The sequence below is a fragment of the Eleutherodactylus coqui genome, chromosome 13, assembly GCF_035609145.1.
Source record: "Eleutherodactylus coqui strain aEleCoq1 chromosome 13, aEleCoq1.hap1, whole genome shotgun sequence".
Lineage (NCBI taxonomy): Eukaryota > Metazoa > Chordata > Amphibia > Anura > Eleutherodactylidae > Eleutherodactylus > Eleutherodactylus coqui.
Genome location: NC_089849.1, coordinates 41,086,380 through 41,104,769, shown reverse-complemented (window position 1 = coordinate 41,104,769; position 18,390 = coordinate 41,086,380). Strand labels below are relative to the sequence as shown.

The window sequence follows — 18,390 nt, the reverse complement described above, 5'->3', positions numbered from 1 at the left end:
ATGTGGCCTGCAGCCAGCATCATATAAAAGTTTCCCATACCTTTACCAAGTTGTTGCAAAACCAATAGACGCCTCCCATGTGGAGCAAGGTGTCAAAAATGTGGAGAGATCGAATGTCCACCCAGCCTTTCTCCAATGTGCTGCTGAAGGCTCCGTGTAAGACCTCTTTAATGGGCTTTTTGGAAGGCAGGCGGTGGACATAAGGCACAGGCTCACTTCCCGTCACTGCAAATTTGATCTGAGTGGCTGTCTGTTGTAGAACTTCAGAGCACATGTTCTCCAAGATGGAGCTCATGATGATCACTCTGGGGAATAAAAGTAAACATGGATAATGAGAGCAATGCAATGGGAACATGTAGGAAGCTAGTGGAACACCTATATACAAGACGACTGAAGTGTAATAAGGCTCACCGCTCATTATAAAACTGCAGTATGTTGTCCCCATACATAGGAGTCCCCAGCTGCCGGATCATCTGCAGAGACTTATCCCTCTCGTCTAGACCCAACATGCGAACATGAGCCACTAGCCAGGCAACGGCACACACAGCCAGGCTGCAAACCTTCCCTTTGATGTTGTCTGTGATTTTCTGTAATGCACAACACAATGTTTAAGTGTATAGATATCTGAAGGGTGGAAGGTAGAAAGAGTCCTGATGTCTACAAAGTAGTAGTCGATGTTTAAAGGGGGGCTTAAAGGGTTTTCCATGCAAATACTATTGATGATCTATCCTCAGGATAGATCCATCAAAAGTAGATTGGCCAGGGTCCTGAGCGGTGGACCCCAGCCAATCAGCTGATCAGGTACCTGCAGTCAGTGCCACAGTGCGCAGAGGTCACAGCGGAAGCAGCTAGCCCTGACCCTTGTGTAGTGACCGGCGCTAGTAATCGCACGCGCAGCTGTCTTTGATTTTTAATGAGCTGTGCCTGCAATTACCAGAAACGGTCACTATACAGGGGTTGGAGCAATGTGCTTCCACTCTGACCCTTGTGTATTGTCGTGCTGACAGCGGGTGCCCTTTCAGCTGATTGGCTTGGGTCCCAATCAATAGTATTTGCGTGGAAAACACCTTTAATGTCTGAGTTCAACTGAGTGACAGAAGCATCAGTCTTCAGATGTCTTAGGTAAGGGATAAGGCTCTTGGTGTCAAAGTATTAGGGGAAAGTCAGAAGACTTATTGGAGTCATCCAGGGAGGAAAAATATTTTTTTACCTGATGGAGTTTGGGTACAGGGGTGCCAGTACCTCCACTTCTGGTTTGGTTCCAACACCAGGCTACTTGGCGCGGACCTCCGTTGTTGGTGACATCATACAGGGGGACGACTTGCTGGCTCACTTTAATAACTAAATCCAGTCCTCTTATGGGACTCTGCACAGGAATGGCTTTAGTTAATAAAATGAGAGTGTCAGTCAGCCCAATTAATGATGCCATGACAGTGAGAGGTCCACACCAAGCCAGAAGTGGAGGTACTGGTACCACTGCACCTGAACTGGCAAAACTGTGCTATACCTAATGCAAGGCTTGAGAGGTAGAGCATGGCACAGAGATACTAAGAACAGGAAAAAGAGAAATCCTAGAACCTGTCAGGCCCTGCGCCCGGCATAACATAGTTTAGTTGGTTTTCCATGAGTGCACCTTTTAAAGGGGGCATCCAGGAAACTAAAAACTTACCCAGTCCAGTTTGGGTACAGCGATATCGACACCTCTACCTCCGCCTGGTTCTGACACCAGGTCACATGGTGTGGAGCTCTTGTCTATGTTGGCATCGCAGGGGGCTGACTATCTCATTTCAATAACCAAGTCGGCTCTCTTGCTCTCTGTGTTGGCAGTAAGAGAATGAAGCTGGCTTAATTACTGAAATGAACCAATCAGTCAACCCCTGCGATGTAGTCACTGACAATGAGATATCCGCACTAAGTGACCCATGTAGGAATTAGGCCGTAAGTGGAGGTTTCCAAACCGCTGGACCTGGAATGGATCAGGTAGGTTTTTTCCTCTCTGGTTAACACCCTTAAAAGGTACACTTCTGCCAAAACTCATAAGCTGTAATATGCCAGGTATGCGTTTTCTCTCTTTACCGTTCTTTGAATTTCTGTGCCAGGTTCTGCCCCCTGAACCCATGCAATAGGCACAACACAGACTGGCCAGGAGTGTTAGATGCTGGTGGCAGATGCCCGGCCCACGGTGTAATTACAATAAAATGAGACAACAATACCCCCCTCACCTAATATACATTTACAGATAACTAAGAATCTTTGCATGTCATGTATCAGAATGATAAACATTGGGAAGAAGTAACATTAACGTTAGAGCTCCGATTTATACCTGGATGGCTTCAAAGGACAGGACTCCATTCTCCCAGGCATTGTGAACCTCGAGAATTGCTGCAGGAATACTGAGACAAACTTCATGCCACTTTGTCTGACTGCAAAAAAAATATACAAAAGCTTCAAAGTACGGGGCAGTCATGCAGTTCAGTTTTATTCTACGCAGACAGATATGAACCCCCCTAAAATAAATTATAGATAGATAGAACGGCATCTGTAATGCTAGGCAGGATTACAGCAGCTTTACAGTTCTTACTCTGACATTAAAGCATACAAATACATACACCAACTTCATCTCTGTGGATGTATTGAGCAGAGCTACCAAGGCTTCCACTTTGGGGATATCAGGATGGCGGAAGCAGGGGTGTTCTGGGTTGAGCACTTTACCCTCTCCCGGCATACACGTCTGCATCCAGCTTTCAAAGAATGGGGTCTCTCCACCAGAAGTCCCATCTGACAGGATCATCTGTAATAAAAGTTTGTGTCTTAAAGGGGTTGCATCAAGACCAACTTTCATCACTTTTCCAAAAGACAGATGATAAAAGCCTGATCAGTGGGGGTCTCAGCGCTGAGCCCCCACCGATCCTGAGAAATGGGGTCCCGTGTTCCCCTTTTACGTCACTGCGGGCTTGAAGCACTCACGCACAGTGAATGGATCGGCATTGCACATACGTGGTGCTGCTTCAAGCACAAACACTCTGCCATTTCTGGCTGTCCCATTGAAAATTATTGCAGCGGCGCTGCACATGCATAACCGCCACTCATTCAGTCTCCTCCTCACTGCAAGGGGTGCAATGAGTCTGCAGTGAGGAGGGAGAGGAGAACAAAGGACCCCTGTATTTAGGATCGATGGGAGTCTCAGTGGCGAAAACCCCACTGATCACATTCTTATCACCTATCCTGTGGATTGGTGGTAAAACTTGTTCCTGTTACAACTCCTTTAATACTAAGGAAAAACATCCTTGGTTTATCAAAGCAAATTCCAGTTACTCTACGGCCATAAAAGACATCTTAGTTTTACTTAGAGGGGCTGTCCTACAAATAGATGGCGAGAGTCTGACTGTTGGGACACCCAGTGTTTGTGGGACAACTCTTTTAAGTGACTTTGTAGTGCTCTCCAGCCCTACATTCAGACCACTGGGGACAAAACCGATCAAGAGAATGGGGTCCCAATGGCATTCAAATGAATGGAGCAGCGGTCGTACATGTGCACTACTGATCCATTTATCGGTGAGGCTGCCAGAAATTGATGAGCACTTGAACTCTGCTATCTCCGGCAGTCCCATTAAGATGAATGGATCAGTGCATGCATAACTTCCACTCTATTCATTAGACCCCTTTTGTGACCACCGTTCTCATGGTTGGTGAGGTTCCTAGCAATCTGACAGCTATCCCCTATTCTATGGATATAGCATAACTTCTATTCATTAGACAACCCCTCTTAATGTTTTTGCCCTAGCCCTACATTGTCAATGAGCCCTTGCAAAGACACCTTGAAAACTGAATAATGATAAAGAGCTTCTCTGGGCTGTTACTACTGGTGATCTATCGCCAGGATAGGTGATCAATAGTTGATCAGCGGGGACCTGCTGATCGGGATCCATGCCAATCAGTTAATCACCCAGCCCACAGTCAGTGCAGCAGGACCGGATGACGTCATCAAGGTTGGAGCCAGAAGTGTAATAGGTGGCTTTACTCCCATTGAAGACACTGGAAGCAAAACCACCTGTTACACTTCCAGCGCCACATAGGTTTCAATGGGAGTAAAGCCGCCTACTATACTTTCAGATCAGACCCTGATGAAGACGCCCAGCCCTGCTGCGCTGACAGTGGGCCAGGCGATCAGTAGGAATGTGGCGAATTCTCACGGAACAACTATTGCTCACCTATACTGAGGATAGGGCAATAGTAAAAGCCTAGAAAACTCTTTAGGCAAATATTTCTGGTGGAGTTTTACATCAAATGTACATATAAGGCTATAGATTGTGAGAACTCAGGTATTTTATGACTTGCTAAATCCGTGCATGCAGAGAACAATATTCAATTTGTCTGCAGGTTCATTGCTCACTCTTACCAACAGCAGAAAACTATGGATCAATGGCTCCCTCTGGTGGACATCATATAAAATTAAGTTTCATAACCCCATGCCAAGTCCACAGTCATTAGCAGCAACATCTTAACCACGTAATGCCATCAGACTGCAGAGAAGTGGATGGTTACCTCTGAGCCGTACGTCTGCGCCACATGAGAAAGCATTAGAAAGGAGATATCGAACAGGAGGGCACGGGTAGAGGCGGTCTTTGCTGTAAAGAAGCAAAAATACATATTGGCGTCCCCTTTTAATGCAATCCAAGTTGAAAATATTGACTGCGTAGAGCTAAAATCAATAACTAACATCAGAGACTTACAGCTTTCAGCACCGATATGTCGGGTAAATTCGTTCAGGCTGGAGGAACAGTAAACACATTATGTACCGGTCAGGCTGAGAGCACATCACAGACGCCATGTGTTCCCCTCCACATATCATTATCACTCACTGGATGAATTTACGAGCAAAAGACTTCAGTTTGCCGGTGGCGGCTGCTGCAGCCAATAGGAGATCCAGACTCTTCCCGGTCAACATATGTCCCAAGACTCCCAGAAGACCTTCAGGAGACTTTGAATGATCGGCATCCATGGTCTGTAATAGAGAAAGCACTAAGTGACCAATCACAGGAATGGAAGTCCACTATCCCCTTGTATGGATGGCGCAGCGTTTGCAAATGTCCGCTGCTGCGCTAGTTATCTACATGGGACTGCCAAAGAGAAGCCAAGTGCAGAACTTGGCAATTTCCAGCAGTCCTGTAGAAATGAATGGCGTGGCAGCAGCATGCTCGACCTCCACTCCATTCATACTTGGGACCCCATTATTATGATCCAAGAGGGTCCCACAGACAGTAATAACAATCTTTATTTGTATAGCGCCAACTTATTCCGCAGCGCTTTCGAGGCAGACAGGGAACACAAACTATACGAAAAATTACAGAAATCACAAAGGTTACATGTGATGTTCAATTATTTGGAAACAAGGGGGGTGGGGTGATACAGAAGATACAGGGACAGGCGGTGGAGCAAGGGGGGGGGGGGGGGGGGGCGGACACAGCAATGAGCCGATAACGTGATATACAGTTTTTTGGACAGAAGGGGAGGGGGGGTAAGTAGTATAGGGGATATGGGGCAGGAAGTGTACATAATAAGCAAAGGTGGAAAGCCATAGGGAGGAGAAGATTGGGGGGGGGGGGACTAGATCAGGAGGTTTGCTATGCTTCTTTGAAGAGGTGCGTCCTTAGGGCAAGTCTGAAGTTCTGCGCGTCAGGGTTTGTCCAGATGTTTTTGGGTAGAGCGTTCCAGAGGATCAGTGCCGCTCTAAAGAAGTCCTGGAGGTGAGCATGCAATGTTCGTATTAGAGGGGTGTTTAGTCTAAGTGTGTTAGCAGAGTGGAGCGTGCGGGCTGGGTGGGGTACGGACAGGAGGGAAGTGAAGTACGTTGGCACGGCACCGATCACTTATTGCCTAAACTGTGGATAGGGGATAAAGGTGTCTTTACACGGGTCATCTCTAAAGCCACTCAAAATAGTCCCTAAACTGTATCAATGGCTATTGTTTAGGAGTAGAGATGAGCGAACGTACTCGGATAGGCACTACTCGTCCGAGTAATGTGCTTTATCCGAGTACCGCTGTACTCGTGCTCAAAGATTCGGGACGCGCTGTGGAGCAGGGAGCTGCAGGGGAGAGCGGGGAGGAACGGAGGTAAGATCTTTCTCTCCCTCTCTCCCGCCCGCTCTGCCCCGCTCCCCGCTGCGACTCACCTGTCAGCAGCGGAGCGCCCCGAATCTTTGAGCACGAGTACAGCGGTACTCGGATAAGGCACATTACTCGGACGAGTAGTGCCTATCCGAGTACGTTCGCTCATCTCTATTTAGGAGTAATCGAGTTCACTTGTTCAATCATGTGATTGCTGAAGGAATTGCTGGGAGCATTTACACAGCCGAAGTATTCTTTTTCTCGACTAGTTTAGACCCTTTTACACAGAATGATTAAACGATAATTCAGTTGCCTATCGTTCATTTCATGCATGCATAAAAATAGTCGTTGGCTCATTTACTAATTATTTGGATTAACCCTTTCCAATCCAATTTGTATCTTGGTTTTCCTAGGAGGCTTACTCTTTTTCTGCTGTTATACAATAGCGCTATCTGCTGGCTAAAGCCAGTACTGCATGAGGTGACACGTTGGATAGGCTCCGACAGCAGAGAGGCTGGCAATATACAGTAAGAGAATCCTGACTAATGTCTTCCAACATCGGAGCTGTACAGCCTTAAATCATAATGTCTTCAGAGGTCAGAGAGTGGATTGGAAACAGTTAAACACCGATCACTCCGTCGTTCTCATTCACTGGTGCAGCGAACTGAACGACCCTGTAAAAAAACAAAAAAATGCTGTGTCTAAACTGACCGCCTGAGCAAACGGAGATAGTTTGCTCGTGTGAATGAAATCGTTTCGTTTAAAAGCCCCCCTTAGGAGGTATGAGGTTCTCTGACAGGCGTGTATTTGCAATTTTGACAACTTGTCAATGCACACTCATTGTTTGCCGAGTCCACTGAACACACATACATACGTGCGACCGGACAGCGAGTGAACACTCGCGGCAATCTCTTGCAGGACCAAAACCAGCCAGAGACTGTAGCTGCAAGTGGTCTTTCGAAGAATACACTAGAACCAACAAGGAGTAGTTGAGCCATGGAGCGGCAGAAGAAACACTAGCAAAAAAAGGGGCTAATCCAGCACAATGCAAGACGAGACATCCATCCTTTGTTGAAAAGACTAGTAATTATTAGGAAATTATAGTACCAGTGTTTCTGGTGGTGCAATGTGCCACACGGCTCTGCTACATACAACAGGGATCAAAAGCAGCACATCACTGGAAATGAAGGACCTGTGATGACGTCACCGTCATGCTCCGCCCCTGATCACATGACTGCATGTCGCTCATCCCGAGTGAATGACTTTCACTCTCTGCCACTGATCACATTATGGTGACATCACAGGTCCTGCATCCTTGTGCAGATTTTGGGCCAGACTACAAACCCTCTGCAGCTTCAGTTATGGAATACTAACGAACACCTAGCCAGATAGCAGCCGTGTACTTACAGGACCTGTGATGAAGTCACTGTCATGTAATCAGGGGCGGAGCATGTAACTCTCTCACTGGGGATGAAGGACCTTTGATGACACCACCATCATGTGATCATGGGTGCAGCATGTAAGTTGCTCACAAACTCCCTCACGCACGCACGGACGGACGGACAGGTCGTCGTTAGTAGTTTGATGGTCATGAATCAGAGGGTGAAGCCCCAAACACTTCCACCTGAACTTCCATCCTCCTGCTGGTCTCCTCCTGTATGGTTGTATGTATGCTGATACCATGACGTTTTTATACAGCTTTCAATAAAGGCCGTTTTATAATACATTGTGCTGGATCATCCTCCTTTTGCTACTGTTCTTTCGAAGACCACCAAGGACTGTTCGGTTGAGGATCGCTCACACATATTTATCTTGACACCTGCAGATCCCATGGATCCGTTTTGGTTGTCTCACCTTGAGGATATTGGTCACCGTGGGTTCTGCACGCAGAATCAGGCCAGGGTTGGGCTGAATGGCAGAGTTTTCAGATGAGCGGGGAGCCTGTTCTCGGTCTGCAGCTCTGAGGAGGAGGAACAATCGATGTGACTTGATCATCATACTAAAAAGTTACACGAAGTTACATGAATAACGATGACTTGAGAGACGTTACCTTTTAGCCACAAGGTGATCCAAGTGATGATCGGAGAGCAGACCGAGCTTGTTACATTCTTGGAGTAACAGACTGACACAGTCACAGCTGAGGAGACAGAGGTAAGAAAGGCGGATTAATGGTGATCTACTTACCCAAAAAAGTGACTTTACTAAGAAAATCTCAACAAAAGGATGAATTAATAGGCTTCTTACGATGGGGACATATGATTATGGATAATGCAATGTGGAGAATGACAATTTTTAAGAAATAAAATATGAAAAAAATAAGATTTTATAGATTTCAATGATCCCCATTAGTTGTTGCAACATGAAAAAAAAATCTTAAAATGCAAGCTAAAAAATAACTTCGAAGGGCTTGTGCCAGCTTTTACACTTATTCCATATGCACAGGATAGGGGGTCCAGCTGCTACCCTCTCATTCTGATCACAGAAACAGATATTTTTGGTATAACTTACCGTAAAATTTCTTTCTCGTCACGTTCATTGGGGGCCACAGCCTAGACCATGGGATATAGCCACTGCCCTAGGAGGCGACACTAAGCAAAAAAAAGTGTTAGCTCCTCCCCGCTGGCTATATCCCCCCCTGCAGGCACTCAGCTAATTAGTCTGTCTGCAAGCAGTAGGTAGCCAGTGGGAGTACATTTATACATATTGTGTTATATACATACCAAACATAAATCTGGTGTAATTCTTTGCCACCAAAAAAATGACCGAAGAACAGAGAGTTCCGGCAACCGCCTAAATAATAAGGGGTGGGTGCTGTGGCCCCCAATGAACGTGACGAGAAAGAAATTTTACGGTAAGTTATACCAAAAATATCTGTTTCTCGTCCGTATCATTGGGGGCCACAGCCTAGACCATGGGACGTTCACAAGCAGTCCCGAAAAAAACATATACTGGGTGGGCACTGCACGTGCGGTCAAACGACTGCCGCCTGCAGGATTTTCCGTCCAAGAGCGGCATCGGATGATGCGGCTATATGGACTCTATAAAATTTCGAAAATGTATGCACGGACGTCCAGGTGGCTGCCTTGCACACCTGGAGGGCTGAGGCTCCATGACGGACTGCCCAGGAGGCCCCCACCGCCCGTGTGGAGTGGGCCGTAACCCGAAATGGTGGCGAGCGTCCCGAGGCTCGATATGCTTCCGTTATCAGGGACCTTATCCATTTTGATAGGGTGACTTTTGAAGCTGCTAGGCCCCTTCGAGTCCCCTCCGGAATAACGAAGAGGGAGTTGGTCTTGCGGAAATCCCTTGTTCTCTTCACATAGGTTCTCAGCGCCCTTACTACGTCCAGGTGGTGTAGTAGTTTTTCCTTTTTGTGTACTGGATTTGGACAAAAGGAGGGCAAAACGATTTCCTCATTAATATGAAACTGAGAGACTACTTTTGGTAAAAACTCGGGTGATGGTCTTAGTACCACTTTGTCCTGGTGAAAGGCCATATATGGTGTTTGTATAGACAGTGCCGCTAGTTCCGAGACCCTTCGGATCGATGTGATGGCGACGAGGAATGCCACCTTCCAGGTTAGTAACCGCATCGGGATTTCCTTGAGCGGCTCAAACGGCTGGTCCGTAATAGTGTCTAACACGAGATTGAGCTCCCAAGTTTGGACCGGAGGCTTAAACGGGGGTGTTGTATGGGCAACTCCTTGCAGGAAAGTCCGTACTGCCATCCTGTTTGCAATTGGTCTTTGGAACAGTACCGTTAGTGCTGATACCTGGCCCCTCAGCAACCCTACCCTTAATCCTACTTCAAGGCCTGATTGTAGGAATGCAAGAATCCTGGACACCGAAAATTGCATTGGTTGTAAACGCCTCTCCTCGCACCAGATGAAGAAGCGCTTCCAGACTCTATAGTAGATTGCTGATGAGGCTGCTTTCCTGGCTCGTATCATTGTCTGGATGACATTCTCCGCATAACCCTTCCTTCTCAATACCTCGGTCTCAACGGCCAGGCCGTCAAATGTAGAGACCTGGAATCCGGGTGAACAAAAGGCCCCTGGGATAGCAGGTCTCTTCGCTCCGGAAGGTGCCACGGTGTGTCGTACAGCATCTCCATGATGGCCGCGTACCAGCTCCTTCTTGGCCAATTTGGTGCTACCAATATCGCCGGTCGCCCTTCCTGCTTGATTTTTCCCAGGATCCTCGGTATGAGCGGGATTGGCGGGAATACGTATAGGAGTTTGTACTCCCTCCACGGAATTGTCAGGGCATCGGTTGCCGCTGCCTGTGGGTCCCGGGCTCGGGACACAAATGGGTGTATCTTGCAGTTCAACCGTGACGCCATGAGGTCCACATCTGGTGTGCCCCATTTCCGGCATATCGTCTGAAAAATTTCTGGATGCAGGCCCCATTCACCGGGATCTATCCTTTCCCGGCTTAGGTAATCCGCCATCCAGTTTTCTACTCCGGGGATGTACACCGCGGATATTGAGCTTAGATGCCTCTCTGCCCATGTCAGTATGGCTGCCACCTCGCTCATTACCGACGAGCTCCGTGTCCCACCTTGCCGGTTGATATAGGCCACCGCTGTGGTGTTGTCCGTCTGAATGCGTACGCTTTTTCTCTTGAGACTGGGCCCGAAGTGTTGGAGCGTCCGGTAGATAGCTCGCAGTTCTAGAATGTTTATGTGAAGCCTTGCCTCTCTTTGTGACCACTCTCCCTGAACCGATTGGTCCCTCAGTGTTCCGCCCCAACCCGAAAGGCTGGCGTCCGTCGTCACTACTGTCCATTGCCTGGGGCCCAACGGTCGCCCTGCCTGCAGTCTGCCAGGTCTCAGCCACCATTTCAGTGACCCCCGGACCTGAGGGGTTATCTGGATCTGCCGTTCCAGGGTCAGCCGGGACCCATCCCAGCGTGACAGTATCAGGTGTTGTAACATCCTTGATCGGAACTGAGCGAAAGGGATTGCCTCGAATGCTGCCACCATCTGGCCCAGGATAGCCATGCAGTATCTGATGGTCAGTGGTTTCCCCTGCCTTAGGGACCGGACGCCCTGCCGGAGCTTGTGTGCCTTTGCTTGAGGTAGCCGGATCCGGTGGAGGCTGGTGTCGAATATCATGCCCAGAAATTGCAAACGTTGTGTTGGTTTTAGGCATGACTTTTCGTGGTTCACTATCCAGCCGAATTCTTGTAGGGTTTTTATCGTGACGTTCAGGCTCCTGACGTTGTCGTCCAACGATGGTGCTTTTATTAGTATGTCGTCTAGGTATGGAATAGCTTCTATACCTTCCGCATGAACTAGCGCCATCACTGCCGCTAGTACCTTCGTGAAAACTCTTGGTGACGTAGACAGGCCGAATGGCAGCGCCGTAAACTGAAAGTGCCTTCCCTGTGTTTCGAAGCGGAGGAATTTCTGATGTGTTTCCCGGATTGGGATATGAAGGTAGGCGTCCTTGATATCTATCGAGGACAGAAATTCCCCCGGCTGCATGGATGTTATCACGGACTTGACTGACTCCATCCGGAAATGTTTTGTCCTGACGAATCGATTCAATCTCCTTAAGTCCAGGACCGGTCTCACTCTGCCATCCTTTTTGGGTACTAGGAAAAGGTTCGAGTAGAACCCCTGCCTCTCCTGGGCTCCTGGCACTGGTTTCACAACCCCTTGTGCTAGTAGGTTCTGTACTGCTTGTTGTAAGTTGGCTACCCCTTCCGGAGAGGACGGCACTCTGGACTTGCAGAAAAAATTCCGTGGGAGGGTTGTGAATTCGATTGAGTACCCGGATGTCACAATCTCCTGTACCCACTTGTCGTTCACGCGCCTCCCCCATGTCTCCCAAAATTGGGAGAGTCTGCCCCCCACCCTGGTGACACTGGGTGGGGGCAGTGCCTCATGCCACGTTTTTTGGTCCCGCCATTTTCGATGTTCCGGGTCGTGGTCGCCACGGCTGTTTTGTTTTAAATGAGGGGCCCCTCTTTGACTCTGCAGGGGTTCTCGTAGAGTGGGACCACTGCCCCGCCCCTGGGCGGGATGGAAAGCGCCGAAAGGGCCTAAAGAACGGCTTCTTTCTTAATGGGGCCTTCTCCTTCCTTGCCGCCATTTGCGGTAGTGACGTGCTCTTGCCGCCTGTGGCGTCCTTTATCATGACATCCAGTTTGGGGCCGAATAGTCTGTCTCCTTCAAACGGCAATTTCGTTAGCGCTATTTTGGACGCTGTATCCGCTGACCAGCTCTTCAGCCAGAGTGTTCTCCTTGTCGCTACCGATGCGGCGGACGCCCGGGCCACAAATTTGGCTGCGTCAAGCTGAGCTGTGCATACAAACTTATTTGCCTGTATGATATTATCTGTCAGCTCGAGCAACTCGCTTGGTGGAGCGCCTGCTATGATGTCTTTCCGTAATTGTTTGGCCCAGGCTGTGGACGCCTTACTGACCCATGCAGCTGCAAATATCGGTTGCAAGGCTGTGCCTGTGGCTTGAAACACTGTTTTTGCCAAGGTGTCCAGCTTCCTGTCTTGCGGGTTCGCTAGCGTCGCTACTTCGGCTGTTGGCAATGCTGTGCTCTTAGCTAGTCGTGACACGGGTGGGTCGACTACTGGAGGTACCGCCCAACTCTTTTTCAAGCCCCCTGGGAACAGGTAAGTAATTTCCCAAGTCTTCCCGGGTTGCCTGAATTTTTTATCCGGGTTCTGCCACTCCTTGTTAAGGGCTTCCGAGAAATCCGGGTGGTCCGGAAAGACCTGTCGTGATTTCCTCTGTCGTCTAAACGACACCGTGGACGGGGCCGTTTCTACTGTTTCTTCCGTAACCTGGAGGGTTTCCCTTACGGATATCACCAGGCTGTCCATTAGGCTGGCTAGGCGTGACACTTGCTCTTCGTCTAGTTCAGACATTGACGAGGCATCAGAGCAGTCGTAGTCTTCCGACCCACTGCCCTCACCTGCCGTTTGTGTCGTGTCATGGGATGCCCGAGAGCACGACGCTCGTGGGGACTCATGGTGAGCCCGGGCCTGTCTTGTAGAATATCGGGATCGCGACGAGTGCCGTGATCTATGATACGTATGCACAGATTCTCTGGAGCCGTGGGAGCCGCGAGAGTCCCCGGACCGCCTGGACCTGGGGGACCTACCTGACCTCCTGGTGCGCCGTGACCTCCGGGGGGAGTCCTCGCTACTGCGGGACCTCCTCTTCTTGCGTGTCCTCCCTTGTGCGTATTCCGAGGAGGACGCGTCGGAGCTAAGCTCTAACCGGCGTAAAATTGCCGCAGAGGATGAGGCCAGGCCGGAAACGGCAGCAGCCAGGGACCTTGCCCATTGGGGCTCGGGCCCTGGCTCCACAGGGGCGGCGGGGGGCACCGGAGTCCCTGGGGGAGCGCGTGCCGTGGTGCATCCCGCACAGCGGGGGTCGGTTTGACCGTACGCAAATTTAACGCTGCATGTAGAGCAAGCGTAGTGCTTCACCCTCCCCTTGGCCGGGCTGGAACCCTCTGATCTGGGGTCAGACATGGTAACACAACACAATTTGCAACTGGTGGGTACCGTTTACAGGAATGCCTGCAGGGGGGGGAGGGGAGGGCGAGGGGAGAACACCGCAAAGTGCCGCCTTGGGCAAGGCTTACCCGGTCTGGCAGCTGTTTGTGCGGTTCCCCCGGTCCAGCTGGAGCCTCTGGTCCTGACGTTTGAATGTTGTCGGGAGTCGACGCGGGTACACACACACGACCTCGTAGCGTTGGTGACCCGGCAGGCGTTGTGGCAGGGACTTGCTGCGGCGTTGTCACTGCTGCTGGTGCCCGAGACAGGAGGTGCTGCTGCTGTCCGGATGCTTCTCCACAGCAGAGGGACACTGCAGAGCCGGATGGCTGGACGGCTGCTGCTCAGAAGCGCTGCTGCCCCTCAGGCGGGCTGCTGCTCAGGCGGGCTGCTGCTCAGGAGGGCTGCTGCTCAGGAGGGCTGCTGCTGCGGGCTCGGGGAGCTGCACAGTGCCAGGCTCCGGCGTGCGTGTAGGCAAGCTGACACGCTGTGCTGCAGAGAGCGGCCATTCTTTTTCCTGGCTGCCCTTTTTAAGCTTGCCGCGCTCGGAGGGGGCGTGGCCTGGCCGGGAAGCGTCCCCGTGACCCGGAAGTGACGTCTTCCGGCCGTGACGACGGCGCTCCGCCCCCCGGAGCGCCGCGCCCGGAAGTGGCTTGCCGGCCGGCGCCCCGGCGTCCTGCCCTGCCCTGCCCCGCTCCGCTTCTATCCCTGCCAAGGGAGAAACTGCCGCCGCTGCTGCTTCTCTGCCGCCCGAGAGTTGTGATGCCCAGGTAACCTGCGTCTTGTTGCCGCTGCCGCCGCTGCGAGGAGGGAGTCCCGAGTGATTATTTTCTGGTGTTGTTCTGGGGGCCACAGCCTGTCCACACGTCGACAGCTCCAGCAGTGCTGCCCCCTACGCGTCACCGTCAGACAGTGCGCTACTCCAGGGAGGGGGAGCCCTATGGCTGGCGGGTAACCGACTCGGATGCGCATTGCATGGTCGGGCCCCTTTTTCTTCTCTGGGTGAGACGCCGCAGTAGTGGTGGAGACACCCCCTGCCTGCGTCTCCCCCGGGAGGCCAGTAAAGCCAGGGAAAAGCCCCGACTCCCCGGATTCCCGCGAATAGCTTTTCCTACGTCTGCCTCCTAGCAGACACTAAGCTAAAGACTAATTAGCTGAGTGCCTGTAGGGGGGATATAGCCAGCGGGGAGGAGCTAACACTTTTTTTGCTTAGTGTCGCTTCCTAGGGCAGTGGCTATATCCCATGGTCTAGGCTGTGGCCCCCAATGATACGGACGAGAAACAGGGGTCACATTTCACCCGGTCTTTATTGTCCATGTTGGCAGCTGTTCCATTGGCCATCTCAGTCCCATAGAGATGAATGGAGTAGCAGCGCACATAATCAGTGACTGCTTCATTCAGATGATTCAGATCTCCCCGTTATCCCATTCTAGAGATTGGTGCGGGTGCCAGAGGTCAGACCCCCACTTATCTCCTATCCTGTGGATAGGGAAGAAATGCAAAACTTACATCAAGCCCTTTAAAGTACAACAAACAACTTACTTGCATCTCTGGTCAGCTTTATCCAATAATGGGGTAAGTTTGAGCAGATACTCGAAAGCAGTGTTCATATCCTCATTAAAATCCTACAGGAGATGGGATGGGGAGAGCACTGAGTACAGCCCATGTAATAATGTCTGAATGGCACACTATAGATCACTCTTTGATTAATCTCTTACCTGATCTGCTTGCCAAAATTTCTTTAATTTGGATAGCACTTGTGGAATCTGAGCAAGAAGATACATTGTGAGTGATATTACCAGCATAATCTGCAGACATTAGGCTTAAAGGGCCACTCCGCACTCCGGTGAGGTTATGGATTCATTCATTCATGTCAAATTCTCAGTCTGTGTGATGCTATCACATGATACCTCCCACAGAAACTGTGTTGAGGAGGACCTGGGCACTCCTATCACAGTCACTGATGATAATCACAAAGCTTCTGTCACACAGATATAATAGAGGAGATCACAGCTCATCCTCATGACTGTATACGCATGGTTTGCAGCATATTTAGAAAAATACAGAAGGTAATGATAATTAAACGGTCCTCTGCAGAAGGTAAAAATGAATGGTATAGCCTCAGCTAATGCGGCATAGGTTGCATGCATGATTGACATGAAACTGGAAGTAAAAAATTTCAACCTCAAGAAGGTGTCTGCTAAGTATCAGAAAGGAGCCTACTTCATGGAAGTGACTGTAAGACACAGAGGAGACCTCCAGAATATGACGGGCAGACAGAAAAGAGCTGGGATAGAAAGATGTGGTTTCACCACAGTGGCTCCTTAAACGTTCCTTGGAGGGAGGGGTAGGAGGCTGCTGTTCTTCTCTGCTAACGTCCCTCCAACGCACTGGATTGGGATTCCGTTTTCAGCAGTTGAAGATGAACAATGCAACTTTCTAGCTACCTAATGCATACTTTCTCTAGTTGGCCAACACTGATCACATGAGCAGCAATGCCCAATTAAAGAGCAGGAATCATGCATTGGTAGTCTAATACTACCAATGCACTGTGAGGTTTAGGTAGCCTGAAAATAGCATATCTAAAAATGGGACCCAAAACCGGCAGATCACAGGGGCATCAGCAGGTAATATAACTGGCCCCTCTGATCCAGGACAAAACTATGTCCTGAAACTAAAAGGTCGCGTTAATACCCAATTTTCTCTGTACCCACTAAGTATGGCATCTAATGCATCAGAGGCTGCTATGGCAAACTCTATATGGAAATAAGAGGTAAGACTGAGAGCCGGTATCAGGGCTGGACTGATGCATGGAAGGCGCGTCCATTTTTCCTGAGATGCAGAATTAAATTCTCAGACTTTCAGTGCAGATTGATGCGACAATTTCCACATAGGGAAGGACAGAAAATGAATACTACATCACCTTTCAAGTGAAGGACAGCCATTGCGCCATGCTCTCTCCATTGGTGGGTGAGTATGGGGCTGACACTGTGGCTGAAGAAGAGACTCTTCAGTGCCAATACGTAACAATGTCTAATGGCCGATGATGGCGCACTATGAGGCAGCAGGGGGGCGTTTATCATTGTACCAGAACATACCTTAAGGAAGGTAAATGCAGTCCACTTCAACTCATCCGTCCCGGCAGGGGACTCTATTAACCCCACAATACAAGCTTTCCAGACTTCTAAGAGGAAGAGGTGAGAAGGGATCCGCTGCGGACAGGAAGACAAGGTGATGACCAGACAATCCACCCACCAGAAGAAAAACACATTGTTCCATGATGAAAGCGAATAGTAATTACAGACAACATAGATTAGTGTTTCTCAGCTCCAGTCCTCAACAGGTCATGATTTCAGGACTAGCACTGCACAGGTGATGTAATTATTGTCAGTGCCTCAGACATTGCCACAGGTCTTCCTCAAATCATGTGCTTGAGGACTGGAGTCAAGAAACTTTGATGTAGGACAGTGGTCTCCGGTCTGTGGCTTTCTAGCCAATGTATGCTATGGACATTAGTTTCACATGAGATAGAGAGCGACCAATGGAGACCTCTGATGAGAGAAACAGATTGGCGCTCTGTGACGCTTAGTCCCCTGATGGCGGATCTGCACCGACTCTCACCTGCATCCTCTTCACTGTGTTCAGCTGTTCCACAAATGGCTGTGCTTCTCCTGTCAGATTCATTGTGCCTTCTAGCATAACCACGGCGTGGACCGTCGGGAACCCAGTGCGGTGCAACTGGTCAGAATGTGCGCAAAGCATAGATGGGATGCTGCAGAGAAAAACACAGTAACCTTAAAAACACGAAAGAGTGGTGGGCTAACATGGTGCTAGATCCTGGTAAACGGTATCTGCTTCTACACCATACATCATCCAGCCGAAAGTAAATTGGACCCGAGCAAGAATCAGAAGTAGTATTTATTTCCATGTTAATACCTAGTTGGGCTCCTTTGGCCCTAATGACATTGAATACTCTCTGCGGCATACTTTCTACTGACGCTGATGCAGTTCGGCTGGTATTTCCCTCCATTCATCCTGCAAATGTCTGGCAAGTTCTTTCAAAGAAAATACATCGGCCTGTCTACAATTCTCTAAGGAGTGTCATCATTGGACAGTTGAGTTATGGAAGAATGAAGTAATGAATTATACTACTCCATCTTCAAATCAGATGGATGTATCGGGGTGTGGAGGACATCGGGAAACACCTTTTGCCTGAGTATGTTGTGCCAACAGTTGAGTACGGTGAAGATTCTATTATGGTCTGGGGATGTTCTACATGGCATGGTTTCGGCCTGTTGGTTGTAGTGACAAGAATGATGACCATGTAGGTATACCTGGGCACTTTAGACAATAATGTGCTGCCGACAATGTGACAATACTCTGGGAATGGTCAGCAATACTTCCAACAAGACATTGCACGGTTTTATATTGGTTTGAGGACATGGATGTTCCACGATTGGACCGGCTGCAAAGAGTCCCAAACTGAACCCCTACTGAACATCTTTGGAATGAACTGGACCAGCGGGTCAGTAAAAATGAACAGCGTCCATTTTCTTTGGAGAATTCATTAGGCGTTTGCAGGATGAATGGAGGGAAATACCACTTGAAATGTATCAGACGTTAGTAGAAAGTATGCCATACAGAGTATCCAATATCATCAGGGCCAAAAAAGCCCCACTAAGTATTAACATATGGAAATAGACACCGAGTATGAATCAAAACTAGTATTTAATTACTTGTGGTAGGATAGTGTAGAT

General features: G+C 49.3%; 1 protein-coding gene across 1 annotated transcript in view; it reads right to left on the bottom strand.

The window, feature by feature from the left end:
- Nucleotides 1–18,390, bottom strand: part of MED24 (mediator complex subunit 24) — a 69,290-nt gene that overhangs the window by 34,514 nt on the left and 16,386 nt on the right. The window contains exons 8-20 of the mRNA XM_066587977.1: nucleotides 17,255–17,405; nucleotides 16,732–16,845; nucleotides 15,352–15,399; nucleotides 15,176–15,258; nucleotides 8,159–8,245; nucleotides 7,963–8,068; nucleotides 4,863–5,005; nucleotides 4,734–4,771; nucleotides 4,546–4,628; nucleotides 2,610–2,791; nucleotides 2,324–2,423; nucleotides 412–587; nucleotides 41–305 (exon numbers count right to left, since the gene is read on the bottom strand). Of these exons, the coding sequence (XP_066444074.1) occupies nucleotides 41–305; nucleotides 412–587; nucleotides 2,324–2,423; nucleotides 2,610–2,791; nucleotides 4,546–4,628; nucleotides 4,734–4,771; nucleotides 4,863–5,005; nucleotides 7,963–8,068; nucleotides 8,159–8,245; nucleotides 15,176–15,258; nucleotides 15,352–15,399; nucleotides 16,732–16,845; nucleotides 17,255–17,405 (1,576 nt within the window). The remainder of the gene's footprint in view (nucleotides 1–40; nucleotides 306–411; nucleotides 588–2,323; nucleotides 2,424–2,609; nucleotides 2,792–4,545; nucleotides 4,629–4,733; nucleotides 4,772–4,862; nucleotides 5,006–7,962; nucleotides 8,069–8,158; nucleotides 8,246–15,175; nucleotides 15,259–15,351; nucleotides 15,400–16,731; nucleotides 16,846–17,254; nucleotides 17,406–18,390) is intronic.